The sequence below is a fragment of the Typopeltis vanoorti genome, chromosome 18 (assembly GCF_054136105.1).
Source record: "Typopeltis vanoorti isolate ZY-2024b chromosome 18, IOZ_Tvanoo_1.0, whole genome shotgun sequence".
NCBI classification, from domain to species: domain Eukaryota; kingdom Metazoa; phylum Arthropoda; class Arachnida; order Uropygi; family Thelyphonidae; genus Typopeltis; species Typopeltis vanoorti.
The window spans coordinates 59,790,542-59,804,493 of record NC_143566.1 but is presented as its reverse complement, the minus strand read 5'-3'; the positions used below and the strand labels follow the sequence as shown (position 1 = coordinate 59,804,493).

The window sequence follows — 13,952 nt, the reverse complement described above, 5'->3', positions numbered from 1 at the left end:
GGATCAGACTTGTTAAGACAAATTTTAGGACTTACACAATACATAATTTAGTACCTATTCCTCTAACAAGATCTTTGTAGTTATGGAAGTGTAGAGTTACCAGAATTGTCATTAGTTTAAGGTTAGTTTGAATTCGATGTGTTGTATGTGCATTAATTGAGGAAGAAGTAAGGCATTCATCTACATAATTGTGTTAAGTAATCAAGTTAAGGACAGTTTGGATTTGTCAATATCACCCAATAAGATACTGATTGTGAACTAGATCTTGTTTGTTAATTTTAGGGACCTTCATTTAGCTTAGTTTTGATTAACATGTATTGTATTTTAGAATGAATAAATTTCTTTGTTTCTTAACCCAAAATACATGTATGATTTTCCAAGCCAATGCACCACCTGCTAAAAATATCGAATCTGTATAAGAAAAAATGCAGGAAATGGTTACGACTGCTGTTTAGAAATAATTAAGGGGTTGTTTAATGTTAATGTTTATTGGAATCTTGATAATCTGTAGGTCAAATCCCTGACATAGGAATCAAGATGGCCAGCTAAACAAATAAATTTTCTTGATTCCAAAAAGGTCTTGACCCCAGAATTTATAGATCAGGGAGAATTCTCCTTGTTGTTTGAGGACTTTGCACATGATTTTAGATTGAAGGAGAGGCTACAAAAGATTACAACAAAGGTGCAGCGGACAAGTGATATAGATGAGGATTAAACAAGACAAGGTTTATCTTTGAAAGAGTTTAAAGAGATAGCAATATAGAATTTTAGTTATATGTAAACAAATAAAACAGATAAAATAACACCATGACAAAGTTTAAAACTTTGTCGTGGCACCCAGAATGATTAACAAACTTGATTTTATTTACCATGTAGAAAGAAGCTTAAGATTTATCCCAACCACCATAGCATATAAAACACGTTTGGAAACCTCTAACATTTTAAATTTAAATTATACTAAAACAAATAACCAGCAACTTAACAAAATGTGAACTGACAGTGGTGAAATCATCAAAATTAAATCCTGACATCTGAGTTATTAGAGACAATAAAGGCAATGCCACAGTTATTCTAAATCAAACTACATATTTGGAAAAAATGAATCTAATAGTCTCAGATAACAGCACCTATCTAACTATGACCCAACCAATCGAATAAAAAAGAAAACTGAGAATCTACTTAAATCAATCAGTCACCACATGCACGAAGATACCGTTAAAAATTACTTCTGCATTACACTCGTTCACCAAGAATTTACGGTCTACAAAGATTCAAAAACAAAATACGCCACTCTGGCTGATAGTCCAAGGTATAGACAACCCAAGTTATCACCTCGCCAAGAAACTGGTGTCAACATTCAAGGAGTTGGTAGGTTATTCCCCCCCCCCACCCCCCATGTTAAAAACACAACACTTTGTTAAAAAAAAAAAAAAAAATCAGACATCACGCTGGAAAAAGATGATTTATTAGTCAGTTTTGACGTCTCTGCCCTCTTCATAAATGTCCCAATCAATGACAACCCTTCTATTACAGGACAAATTCCCTCCCAATATCAGAGCACTCTTTGCACATGTACTACATTCTGGCTATTTTGTGTGGCAAAACATTTTCTACCTACAAAAAGAAGGCACACCCATGGGCTCACCATTATCCCCCCACCAGTGCTAACTTTCACATGGAACATTTTGAGTAACGTACTCTAGATTCCTCTCCTTTAAAACAAAGTCTGGCTGAGATACATTGACAATGTTTTCGCTATCTGGCCACCAGACATTAGACACTTTCCTCAGCCACCTAAACAAACAACACAAGTGCATACAACTCACAATTGAGATTGAAAAGCAGAACACTTCCATTTCTAGATACTTGTCATATGTCTTCCTTCTGGCAGTCTTTCCTTCACTATTTACTGGAAACCAACACATACTGGCCAATATATGCACAAACTCCTACCACCACCATCACAAAAACTAGAGGTCTTTAATACACTAAAAAAAAAAAACAGGGATTTGAAGATTTGCTCCAATGAACAAGCCCTTAAAGATGAATTAAAAGTTATCAGCCAAAATACTATCAACAAAATCTCACTTAAAAACAAAAATAAACTAGACTACACTAAAACTGTAACCATTCCATACATTAAAAGGATATCAGACAAAATAAACAGAATACTACAAAAATACAATCTTAAAGCCACCTTTAAACCTCCTGCAAAATTAAAGAACTTACTCAACTCATCCAAGGATCCACTCCCTCTGCTGGCCCACCTTAGAGTATACCGTATTCATTGCACCTGTAATTTGCCCTATATAGGGCAAACAGGACACACAATTCCTATCAGAAAAAAGGAACATAAATGACATAAAAAATAATAACTATGGTCAAGCTCGTCTTTCTGATCATGTCCTGAACACTTTACATAGACTAGACTGGAAAAGCACCTGTTATTTACATCACACCAAAACATGGTATGAACGTAAATTTAAGGAGGCCTGTGAGATTCTTATCTTACAGGCCTCCTTAAATTTACGTTATCTTATATTCTTGATTTTTAGACAATAATGATGGTCTAAAAATCAAGAACATGGAAGGCACATAATCTACCCACTTAACCTTCTTTCTTCCTAAGAGTTAATTATAAATAGAACCATAGTTAATCCAGGATCCTAAATCTAATATAACAATTGTCATGCTAAATTAGGACATCATTTTCACTGTAACAAAATGATCTATATGAAAGAATGTTTCTCTGATGTTGTCTTAAATAGAATATAGCTTTGATGCAGTTAATTTATTTTATTTATTGTAATTTTATTTTCACTAGAGGTCAAGACACATTTTATATATATATATATAAAATGTGTGTGTACTCCAGATGACCTTTCGTTAAATGTTGATTTTCTCTAATCCAATTCTCCAAGTAGTGAGGTAATCTACTTCAATGTCCAACAACACTAGCTGGTTGCACACTTCCAAACTGCACAGATCAAGCGGGTAGAGAGGTTGAGGCTTTTGTAATCACAACTCTCTCTCACAAATTGTATGCACGTCCACCAGAATACCAGACAATCCCAATCACTTTAGATCTCTTCCTCACCAGTGTAACCCATATAAGTATGCTGTGAATGCCGTCGGTCCTCTAGACAGCTCAGATCACAATGTAATGCAGATCTCTTCCCCCATGGAAGAAAACTTATCCACATGTTATATGACACTACCAGAAAGCCAAGTGGGATGATCTTCGCAACTTCTACTCCCCATTTCCTTGAGCAGATTACTGTTTTCAGTCACCTGAACCAAACCTATGTGTAGAAAGAATCAAAATATTTATTGGCATGGGAACATTTATTCTCCACTCCATCCTAAATTCTCACCACCTATTTAAGCCTTGATTTTCCAACAAATGTGTCAAGGCTGTACAAAAGAAGAGTCAGGCATACCACAACTGGTTTGCATTCAAAACTCCATTTTCCTCTGCAGCCTACACTAAAGACCAGAATAGCTGCAAGAAAATTATCACCATGTTGAAAACTGATTTTGAAAGAGCTAAAAGGAAACTTGCATCCTACCTAAATGGCAGCCTTGCCTTCTGGGCTCTAGCCAAAGTTATCAGCCATAACTTCTACCCAACACTACTGCCACTATTATTACACCCAGATGGTACTATTGAATCATCACCCATACAAAAAACCAACCTCCTGGCTTCCTACTTCTCTTGCATAGCTGATCATGGCAAATATCCCCAACCAAGCACCTAACACTCAATGCTGCATCTGATCTTTTGCAAGAAAGACCAGAAAAATTTTGCTTAAACTAGATACCAGCCTTGATGGAATCCCTTCAATTGTTCTAAAAGGTCTGTGCCCCAGAGCCGAATCCGACTTTATGCCACCTATTTACACTTTCTTATTCCACTGGTATCTATCATGCAGTCTGGAAACTAGCCCATATACAACTTATTCCCAAGAATGGCGAGAAATCCTTACCTATTGTCCAATTTCTCTCATCTCAATTCTTTCTAAAGTAATGGAAAGAACCATCAATGGACAATTTCATCTAATAAATAACAGTATGGATTCTGCCACTGTCGATCAACAGGAGTTTACTAACCTACGTCACTCAACTCTGGACAAACATCTTGGAAAGGTTTGGCAAATCTCAAGTGGTTGCTCTTGATATCTCCAAGGCTTTTGATCAAGTTTTTGCACAAAGACCTATTAGGAAAACTCCATCATTTGGTCTGTTCCAACTTCTACAACTGGGTAGCCAGCTTTCTGGCCAGATGCTCACTTTTCTTTCTATACATAAACGATCTACTCCAGCTGACTGCCAATCCAGTACAGTTTTGCTGATGACAGCACATACTTCTTTTCATTTGAAAAACCCTGCAAAGCACAGATCACCACAACCTCCAGAAATCTAACCTCTACTACCTTCATTCTGATCTTCAAAGCATTCATCAATGGGATATAGATAACATTATCAACTTCAGTGCCAGCAAAACACAGATCTGCATTTTTCCCATAAAAAAAAAAAAAAAAAGAACCCTGTTCTTCCAATCTTGTCCTTGACAATACTCAAATCTCTATTCAAGATGAGATTCACCTTCTCGGGATAACTCTAACCTCTAATCTCTTGGCACAAACATAAATACTGATCTCATATCAGGGATGTCCTTAAGAGCTCCAAGAGCAATCAGATTGATTGATGACCCCTCTCTCACTTTCGCACAAGCGTTCAAGTCTCCACAACGTGCAGCTTCTATAAATACTTCTATGGCTGCTGTTTATCAGAACTGGCATCAATAATTCCCTTACCCTCGTGCAAATCCATCCAAACACATGTAGCAGTTAACTAGTGCCCTCTTACAGTCCAACTCCAAACCCAGAGAACAAATTTCTCCTCTTTGTTTATTCGTTTCACTGCTGCCCTCGAACAGTCTTCCACGTGTTTCCCAAGGAATACAACCAGTGGTAAGCTATGGAAATTTTAACAAAGGGCTCGCATCGTCAAGCAAATAAAAAGCCTAACTTAACCCTTATAATACTTATATTGCAACTTTGTAGAGCTCCTGACAGATATGATAATTCCTGTAGGAAATCAATCATTAATGCTAGATCTTTCAAAAATTCCAAATTGAGAAGTCGGTTTAAAAAGCCCTTATATTTATCATTAGATGCAAAATGCTTGCATAAAGCTGGGTAATTTCTCCACAAAGCAAGAGCCGTTCGTAAACTGCAAGCTGCCCATCATGGTCCAAACACACGGCCGATCTTTAAAATTTCGTTACCAAGGTCTTTTGCAATCTTATTTCATTCTCGTTGATTTTTTGGTGATTGATGATAAAAAGCATATAATTTATTAATAAATATTTCAAAATGATTTATTTCTTTAATGTTTTTTATCAAATCGTCTAATGCTAAGTGTAAACGATGATCGCAATGTCAAATCACAACATTGGGAAATTTTTGTAGAAGCTTGATTGCAACACCTGATTGGTTTCCTAACATCACACTAGCTCCAGCAGAACAAAATGCAATGAAATGATTTTTTTATATTGTTATCAGAAAATCCATATGAATTTAAAGTAGCATAATAAGTTTAATTTAATCCTTTATCCAAGTGTGAGCAAACAAAGTTTGTGCCTGAAAGTATCTTCAGGACTGGGGTAAGGTAGTGCAACACTGGGCAACTCGTTGCAAAGGTGGAAAAAGTTCTCATCACTCCTATCTCAGTATCTCCCATAATTCAAAGCACATCTCCTTGCGGATATGCATAATACTATGCATTAAGGCAAGGACCCATAGCGGTTTCGACCTGTATTGAGGTCTCGTCAGTGAGAGCCAGGCCCAGTGTTGCACTACCAAGGCAGAAGCAATGAGAGGTCATCCCAACCTCTCAACAATTATAGTAGCATGTATACATTCCACGGTGGTATTTTCTAGTTCTACAAGGTTATTAAACAAGAAGAACATTGGGCTCGCAAATTTGAGAAAAATTTAACAAAGGGCTCACACGAGCCCCTTATAGCTCACCACTGAATACAACCCACAGTTTTTCACATCAAATGCGAATAAAGTTCCTCATTGCCCATATCCATGGTACTAATGTACTATAGGTTGACCAACCTCTCATGGATAGGCTCCCCATAAAAAAATTCAATAAATTTCTTGAAAGAGTAGTATGAATTTAAAGTTGTGAGAAAGCATTTAAAACATACAAAAAATTCCATTTCTTTCAAAAACTACTTTGGCCCTTATGGGAAAATTCTTCAGTGATACAATGATAGTTTTGTCATCATGGGAAAAATGTCCAATAAAATGCTTTAATTGATTTTGCACTTATGAAGGTCACGGGTAACTGTGATCTTCATAAACTGCAAAATCAGTTTTTTTCATTTTAGACTCAACTACCATATATTTCCATGCCAAACAGAAGGCTAAAAATGGCAATATCAAGTTGCATCACACTTAAGTGGTACAATGCCAAAAAAAAAAAAAAAAAAAAAAAAAAAAAAAAAAAAAAAAAAAAAAAATGAAGCCTAATACACCAGCTGAACATTAATTTTGTGGAGCTCATGCCATTGTACCCTAGACAGACATTATTAGTGGCTTTACACCAGAAGACTAATTAACAGAAAAAAAATTATATGAAAGAAATCTAATCAACTCAGTTTTTTCTACTGAAGTGAGTAAATTTTATACACTTTATGTAAAGCTTAGAAAAATTGATCAGCAGACATTTAGGCATGGATGAATTATTTACAAACAGAAGCAACAAGCAATAATAGTAGTTAGATGGTGTGAGAATTATAGAAGGAAAGAACTGCTGTTGCAGTCTAAACGCAAGAAAGACGGATTTTCCATGATCTCAGTGATGAACAAAAAATATATACAGAAACTCTCGTTGAACAATAATTATGTGAGAGAGAGATACTTGACACAATGAATATGACTTCATAATAACCTATAGACACCTAAACCCAGAACTAAATAGTCAAGTGTTTGGAAACATTACTTCCACAAAAAATTTTATAGAGCACATTGTCTAAAAAATGTAATGCCAATTTTTAATTTTAAAAATTGGCATGAATTTCAGCACCTAGTATCTTAAGAAAAGAAGCTGTGACTGGAAGAGTATTATGCAAAAATGCTTGTGAATCATTTGGGATACACAATTCAGAGACTAGAGCATCACAAAACAGTTGTTTTTAGTTTAAGACAATGTAGAGTCATGCTTCAGATAATGCATCCTCATAAATTTAACCACAAAAACATTATTTTATATACTGAGAGAAAAGAATATTTCAAAAATATTCTAAGTATCAATTCCTAAAACAAATCAAATACTTTACCTCATCAAATATGATGTTAACAACAGCACGAAGTGTTTCACCATCTCGCACCCAATCATTCAAAATATCAGTAAGATGCTGCACTCTGCGTTCAAATTTTCCTGGACTAAGAGTAATATCAAACAAAAATTCCCTCAGCTCTTGAATAGGATAACTATCTGTTAGCCTGTCTTGGTCTCTAGTAGGCTCTGTTGCCTGAAAATTAAGAGAATATTTAAATAAAGATTACACTTTTAAGAAAAATGAGATGTTCTTTTACAACAAATTAATAACCAGTTCCTGTCTTCCCCTTCACATTTTCATTAAGAACGTGATTTTTTTAATATTAAAAAATGTTTGGCATATTACCATCTTTTATTAATGAGCATTATTATGTGACACCTCACCGAGGGAGGGCACCTTACTCGACAGCTCTCCGTCTCCACCACTTAACCCACCAACTACAGGAAACCACAACTACCATCATCCACACCAATTTTAATTCACTGTAAGGTTAAATATCTGTTATATGTTAAAAGATTATCTTAATATTGATAAATGTTGCTATTTTTTAAGCATCATGACAGTGTTGTCGTGTTAGCTAGAAAAATAACTTCTCATAAGAACAGGAATAAGTTAGAAAGTATCTGAAATGTTACAGCGATTTTTTTTTTTTTTAAATCTCATTATGACTACATAAACAATATTGACTTTGTTATTTAAATTACATTAACTGACTAATCATGTCATCCATATCAATTTCCATATCTATGCTTAAGGTCAAGTAAAATGGACTTCCAAACAACTTGCAGATAAGCAAAAGGAAAGTCATTTTCACGTAACTTCTGAATATCACAAGGGTAAAGTATAACATGATTCCACCACCTCTACCAGCCAGAGAGAAACAGCTAAGAATGAAAACATGGAAAATCATTTCAATGAAATTACTTGTGATAAATATAAGTTTGTTTTTTTCTCCTGTAATATTTTTAACTCAGCCAACATACTTTACCTGTTTCAAATAGTGAATAAGATAAATCAAGGAATTTAAAGAAAAATTACAGACACTAGATTTAAACAAAAGCATTTGCAAAATCATTAAGTAATAAACTATGGAAGAAATCAACTCCTTATAATACTAGCTCTCATAGTACTGACTGATGAGTAACTGCTGTTTCAATTAAATACCATGCAAAGAGATGACTTCACTGAATTTGCTGGAAATGACATGGTCAATAAATTACCTTCTGAAGATAGGACATCGTTGTTATGATGTTATATGAATAAACAGATTCATATAACATCATAACAGAGGTTGCATGAATAAATAGATTCATGAGTTCCTTTTCTCCAATTTTCCAACTCCTGGTTTCACACTGATACAACTTATGCAAGTACAACAGATTTTGTACACTTCTGGAAAGGACTGATAACTTTTGGAGATCTTAGAAAACTTTAAGCTATCTTAGTAGCTAGTTCTTAGAATAAAGATATAATGCAACTAGATGGCTTATAAACCCACCTAAAATTGCAAATTATTAAGATCTCCAAAATAACAGCCCATTCAGTGCAGGCTTAGGTTTGAGCAGTTATTTAAAGATTGTTGAAGCACTTTTACATAATCAAAATTTAAATCGGAATGACTGTCTATCCATGGTCAAGATTTAGGAGAGTCTCATGCTCATAAATGGCAAGCAATTGTGTATTCTCCCCATTCTAATTATTTTTTTTAATATAATGCTCGTCATTTATTTAAATTTAATTTTAATTTAAATCACTTAATTTTGGGCCATAGACAACCTCTGGTGGTATCCAGCATGGCTCAACTCTATAAATAGGATTAATTCTTTGTTCTAGTTTCACCTTGTGATTATGCCAATGCACTGATGATAACCAGTTAGTTTCCGATTGAAATATTTGCAGTAATAAAATTCTATATTTTTGTGAATGTGTTTCTTCTTCACTTCACTGGGCATCTACAGATGCTGTATGGTCACTCCGATGCTCGGTGATGTGGCACACCAGGCCTTGCCATGTAGTCCTGTTTACTTTTCTGGCAGCCTCAACTCTCTGAAGATCAGTCACTCCACACACGCCATCCATCCATCTCCTTGATGGTTACCCCTGCCTCTTTTTCCAGGAACTTTCCCTTCTATTACTGTTCTAAGAAGTCTCCCTTTCATCCTTTCTTTGTGTCCAAAATATTTTAACTTTCTTCTGTCAATATCCTTAAGGAGCCTTAAAGTTCTGCTGATCTTTTCTAACACCCATTCATTTGTACGCCTTTCAATATATGATATCCTCAACAGCCTTCTCTAACACCACATCTCAAAAGCAGATATCCGTTTCTTATCTGACTTCTTTAGGTTCCAAGTCTCACATCCATAAGTCACTGTTGAAAAAACTATTGCATCTAAAATCCTCAACTTTGTTTCCATGGAGATAGATCCATCCTTCCAGATTTTAGACAGGTCTCTGACTGTTGTTTAGCCATTCCTAACCCTTTTCTGTTGTCTTCTGAACAGCAATTCTTCACATTAATAATGGATCCCAGGTACTCAAACTTGCTGACTTCCCCAATTCTTTCTCCATTAAGATACACTTGTTTCTTAAGAGCTTCTCTGTTTGTATTTCCTTTAAGAACCATAATCTTTGTCTTGCTAGGATTGAGTTGAAGTCCTGTTATTACTGATCTTCTTAACTTTGTCCAGAATTAGTCCTAGTTCTTCCATGTCATTACAAAGGAGTACTGTATCATCAGCATATCTCAGATTACTGATCAATCTACCTCCTATCCTAATTCCTGTCCTAAGCTCATCCAATGCTTCACGCATGATGTCCCCTGCATATATACTAAACAAGTGAGGAGAAAGTAAACATCCTTGCCAAACTCCTTTTTCAACTTGAAGCCAGTCAGTCAATCCAACACCTGTTCTTACCGCGGCTTCTTGCTCCTTATACAAGTTGGCTATCAACCTGATAGTGTGTTGAGGAAAACCCATTCTTTTCATTACTTCCCACAATTTCACATGCTCAACACAGTCAAAAGCTTGACTGTGTTGAGCATGTGTTTAATAAACCATGTTTATTATGCCACAAGTGCCATTAAAAATTTGTTCTATTTAGTTAAAAAAAAAATACAGAAAACATTCATTTAGAAGTATAGCAGCTGTATAAAATAAAACCACAAAGTGTAATAGATATCTGATTTTGATACTCTTAATGCCAAATTTTCTTCAAAATATGATCATCCATTATAGGTGATTAAGTAGAGAAAGCAGAATGCAACACTGCTTACAACTGATTTCGACCACACTCCAATTCTATTGGCTTAAAACCAAAGTATAAGCCAGCATTTCCCAAATTTCATGCAGCTGGGCCAGACCTATTTTTTTTAGTATAATTTTTGCAGTCTAATACTGAATGCGAGTATGTAGCTTGCTGAATTAAATAGATTTGTAATACCAATAAAAAAGAATTTGTCATTTTTATTGCTAGATTAGGCAATAGTCTTGGGACTATTTTCTGTGTGTGTGTGTGCATGTGTAGCTATTAAAACTTGAATAAGCAACAGGTACAGGTCTGTCATTTAATTTTTGTTTATATAAACTTTATTATCTCTATTGACAGTTCATTATATTGAAGTTTATATATTCTGAGGACCAGTATTTCCTCCTCCCCTTCCCAAAGGACTAGTACAGCAATCCCTCGATTAATGCATTCTTTAAAACAGACGTATTAATCGAAAATGCACTAATCAAATATAATAACCTAAGGGAAAAGAATACTTCGTTCCTCAAATTTCTTTTTTGACCCTTAATTATTTTTTTTTTTATAAAAGAATTAGGGTACATCTTAGGGCCTAGTTAAAGGAAAACATGAAGGTGAAAGACAAAAGCATATTCAGAATATAAATTTATTATTCTACTTGTTAACAAAGAATTCATCTAATATAGTTTGATGGGCATTCTGTTTCTTTTTTTCATACAACTGATGGTATGGCCCTACTGCCTTTTCTACTCTTATGCAAATTTTACTGCTTTTCTCTTCATCAGGGTCAGTCTCAGTTCTGCTTAAAAACTTCAATTATACAAAACATATTTTCTAATTGTTTCTGTGAAATCTCTTTTGGCTGACTGTCAATGGTTAAATTTTCTTGATATCCTTCAGGATCTTCCTGCTGTGAATCTAAATTTAGCTGATTGGAATCACTCAATTCCTCAGAATGAGATTTAATTAACTTTTGGATGTTATCATTATCAATCTCATCAAAACCTAGTTCATTCATGCCCGTTCATTAATGCCTTTGAGGGTCCTAGGATTTTGTACTTTATATAAACTACCATGGATTTTAACTTTAGATCACCTTCGGCATTGCCACCTAAGAGAAGAGTCATTCTATCCTTTGCAACTTTATAACCAGGCTGAGATTTCTCTGATTTGGTCAGAAAAGTCTTGGAAGGCATTTACTTCCAAAAAAAACCAGTTTCATTGACATTAAACACTTGGTCATAACAGCCCCTTTCTTCCACAATTTTCTTCAAAATCTCTGGATAACTTGCGGCCACCTCCTTATCTGCACTTGCATCTTTGCCTGTGATTCGAATATTGTGTAGGCTCTTTCTCTTTTTGAAACACTGACCACCCAGCACTAACATGGAATTCTTTTCCATCACTGATAGCCCTTTCTTTCAAGGTTGCAAAGAGACTTAATGCTTTTGATTTAATAAGGGCAGTCATCGATCCATGTAGAAAGAAGTCTAATTCAATTATTATAATACTTTGATTTCGAGTGGTCCGGATGCATGATGAACTTGAAGCAGCCTTACTTTTCTCTTTGTATTCGGCAGCTTTGCTTAAAATTGTTCTTATAGTTGAGTCACCCATTTTGTGTTCTGGTCTTATCTTTGCTCTGGACTTCTTTATTATTTCAAGTTTTATTTCTAATGAGATAACTCTTCAAATCTTTTTCACACTTGCACTTTTTGGCCCACTAATTCTTTCACTCATTATTAAAGGTTGGGAAAATACTTTAAAATAAAAAATTAAGGAAAACAATTGCAAAGGAGGCACGAGATGTGATCAGCTAAATGCTATGTAATTAGCAGACAAATTTTGGCGGTAAATTTGGAACAGTGTAGTACTGTATGCCATTGAAAAATAACTTTGCAAAATGTTTTAAATCAGTAACTAAATTATTTCATCGTGGCGAGTAATTTTTTTTAAAAATAGTTAGCCACAAAAAATGTATAGATAGAAAAATTTTTTAAATTTGTAACATTTTTAAGATGTATATGCACTCTAATCGAATTTTAGAGGCGCATTAACTGAATTTAGATATAGAAAAAAATATGACACTAATTGGAGATGCATTAATGCCTCTCCAATTAAGGGATTGCTGTACTGGGCTTTCAAGCCCATTTCTTAATATTCTTTGTTCAAATGTAATGCATAAAAGTTATCTATATAACTTTAATGCATTACATTACATTACCACGATTCCTCAAATGTAAAACTAATAAACTGGTCTTGATAATCTACTGGCTGGCCTGAATTTTTTTTTTTTTTTTTTTTTTTTTTTACAACCTCCAGGACATTTTACTGGCTGTAATATTTATCTTTAATCAGCTTCTAAATGCTTACCATGACTTTATTTAGCTACTTTTACACACAGAATATGGAAGAAGGCATAAATGCTAAGCTAAGGACATATGCTAGTTACTTATCAGAAACTTTCATTTCAAGTTTCATAATTTCAGTGTAATCGTTTATATACATAATAGTCAAGAAAAAATACCACACGATGTAGTTCTATGTTTTCAGGAAAGGGCCTAACAAGAAAACTAACACTGATGAGCATTTTCTGTAAAAAAGGGTGTTTAGTCTGGTAGACATGATTATGTATTTGTTAAACAACACAGTAATAGAATCAGTCAGAGAATGATTTTATTCTTTTAAGATAAAGGAGATCTCTAAAAGTGTAGACTTAATTTTAAAGGCCTTGAATCCAATTACTGTGGTTATGTATTTAATTTTATTTATAATGTACATAACATTTCAGTGTCATTAAATGTATATATTTTTATTTGGTAGTAAAGTCAATAATTTTTTCAGATTCTAAAAGAAATAATTGCACCAATCGGAATAAACTCTTGTGTAATTAGCTAATACTCTGTGTAAAACGATCTTGTTCCAGAGATTGAAAAATAATAAATAGCAATGATGCAGCTGGCAGATTTTTTTAAAATAATTGGAACAGTTGACAATAAATGATGAATAATTAAACAGTAGTATTTTGTAATGTTGGTTCATTTCTCTTGGTTTTAGATATGCTTCCTGCAGGCAGCATGTGCTAACAACCATAACAAGCTTTCTGTGCTCTAAAGATAGTGGTTTGAAGTCCAGATAAATATTAGTAGCTTAATCAATACCCCACCACCTCTCATGATGCATTTATATTATGAGACAGTAAAATGAATACCACACGAAATCCTTATATTTTCTTTCATTTGCTGCAATTTATAAAATAACTGCCTGGATACTTAAACATGACTTACTGAATATAGTCAAATCTCAGATTTATCTATGCCTATGAATTTCAATAAAATCAGTACGTTAT

General features: G+C 34.3%; 1 protein-coding gene across 1 annotated transcript in view; it reads right to left on the bottom strand.

Moving 5' to 3' along the window:
* LOC150096707 (polyadenylate-binding protein-interacting protein 1-like) overlaps window positions 1-13,952 on the bottom strand; it is a 199,580-nt gene that overhangs the window by 129,574 nt on the left and 56,054 nt on the right. Inside the window, exon 3 of the mRNA XM_090408127.1 lies at window positions 7,355-7,549. Coding sequence (XP_090264253.1) covers window positions 7,355-7,549 — 195 coding nt within the window. The remainder of the gene's footprint in view (window positions 1-7,354; window positions 7,550-13,952) is intronic.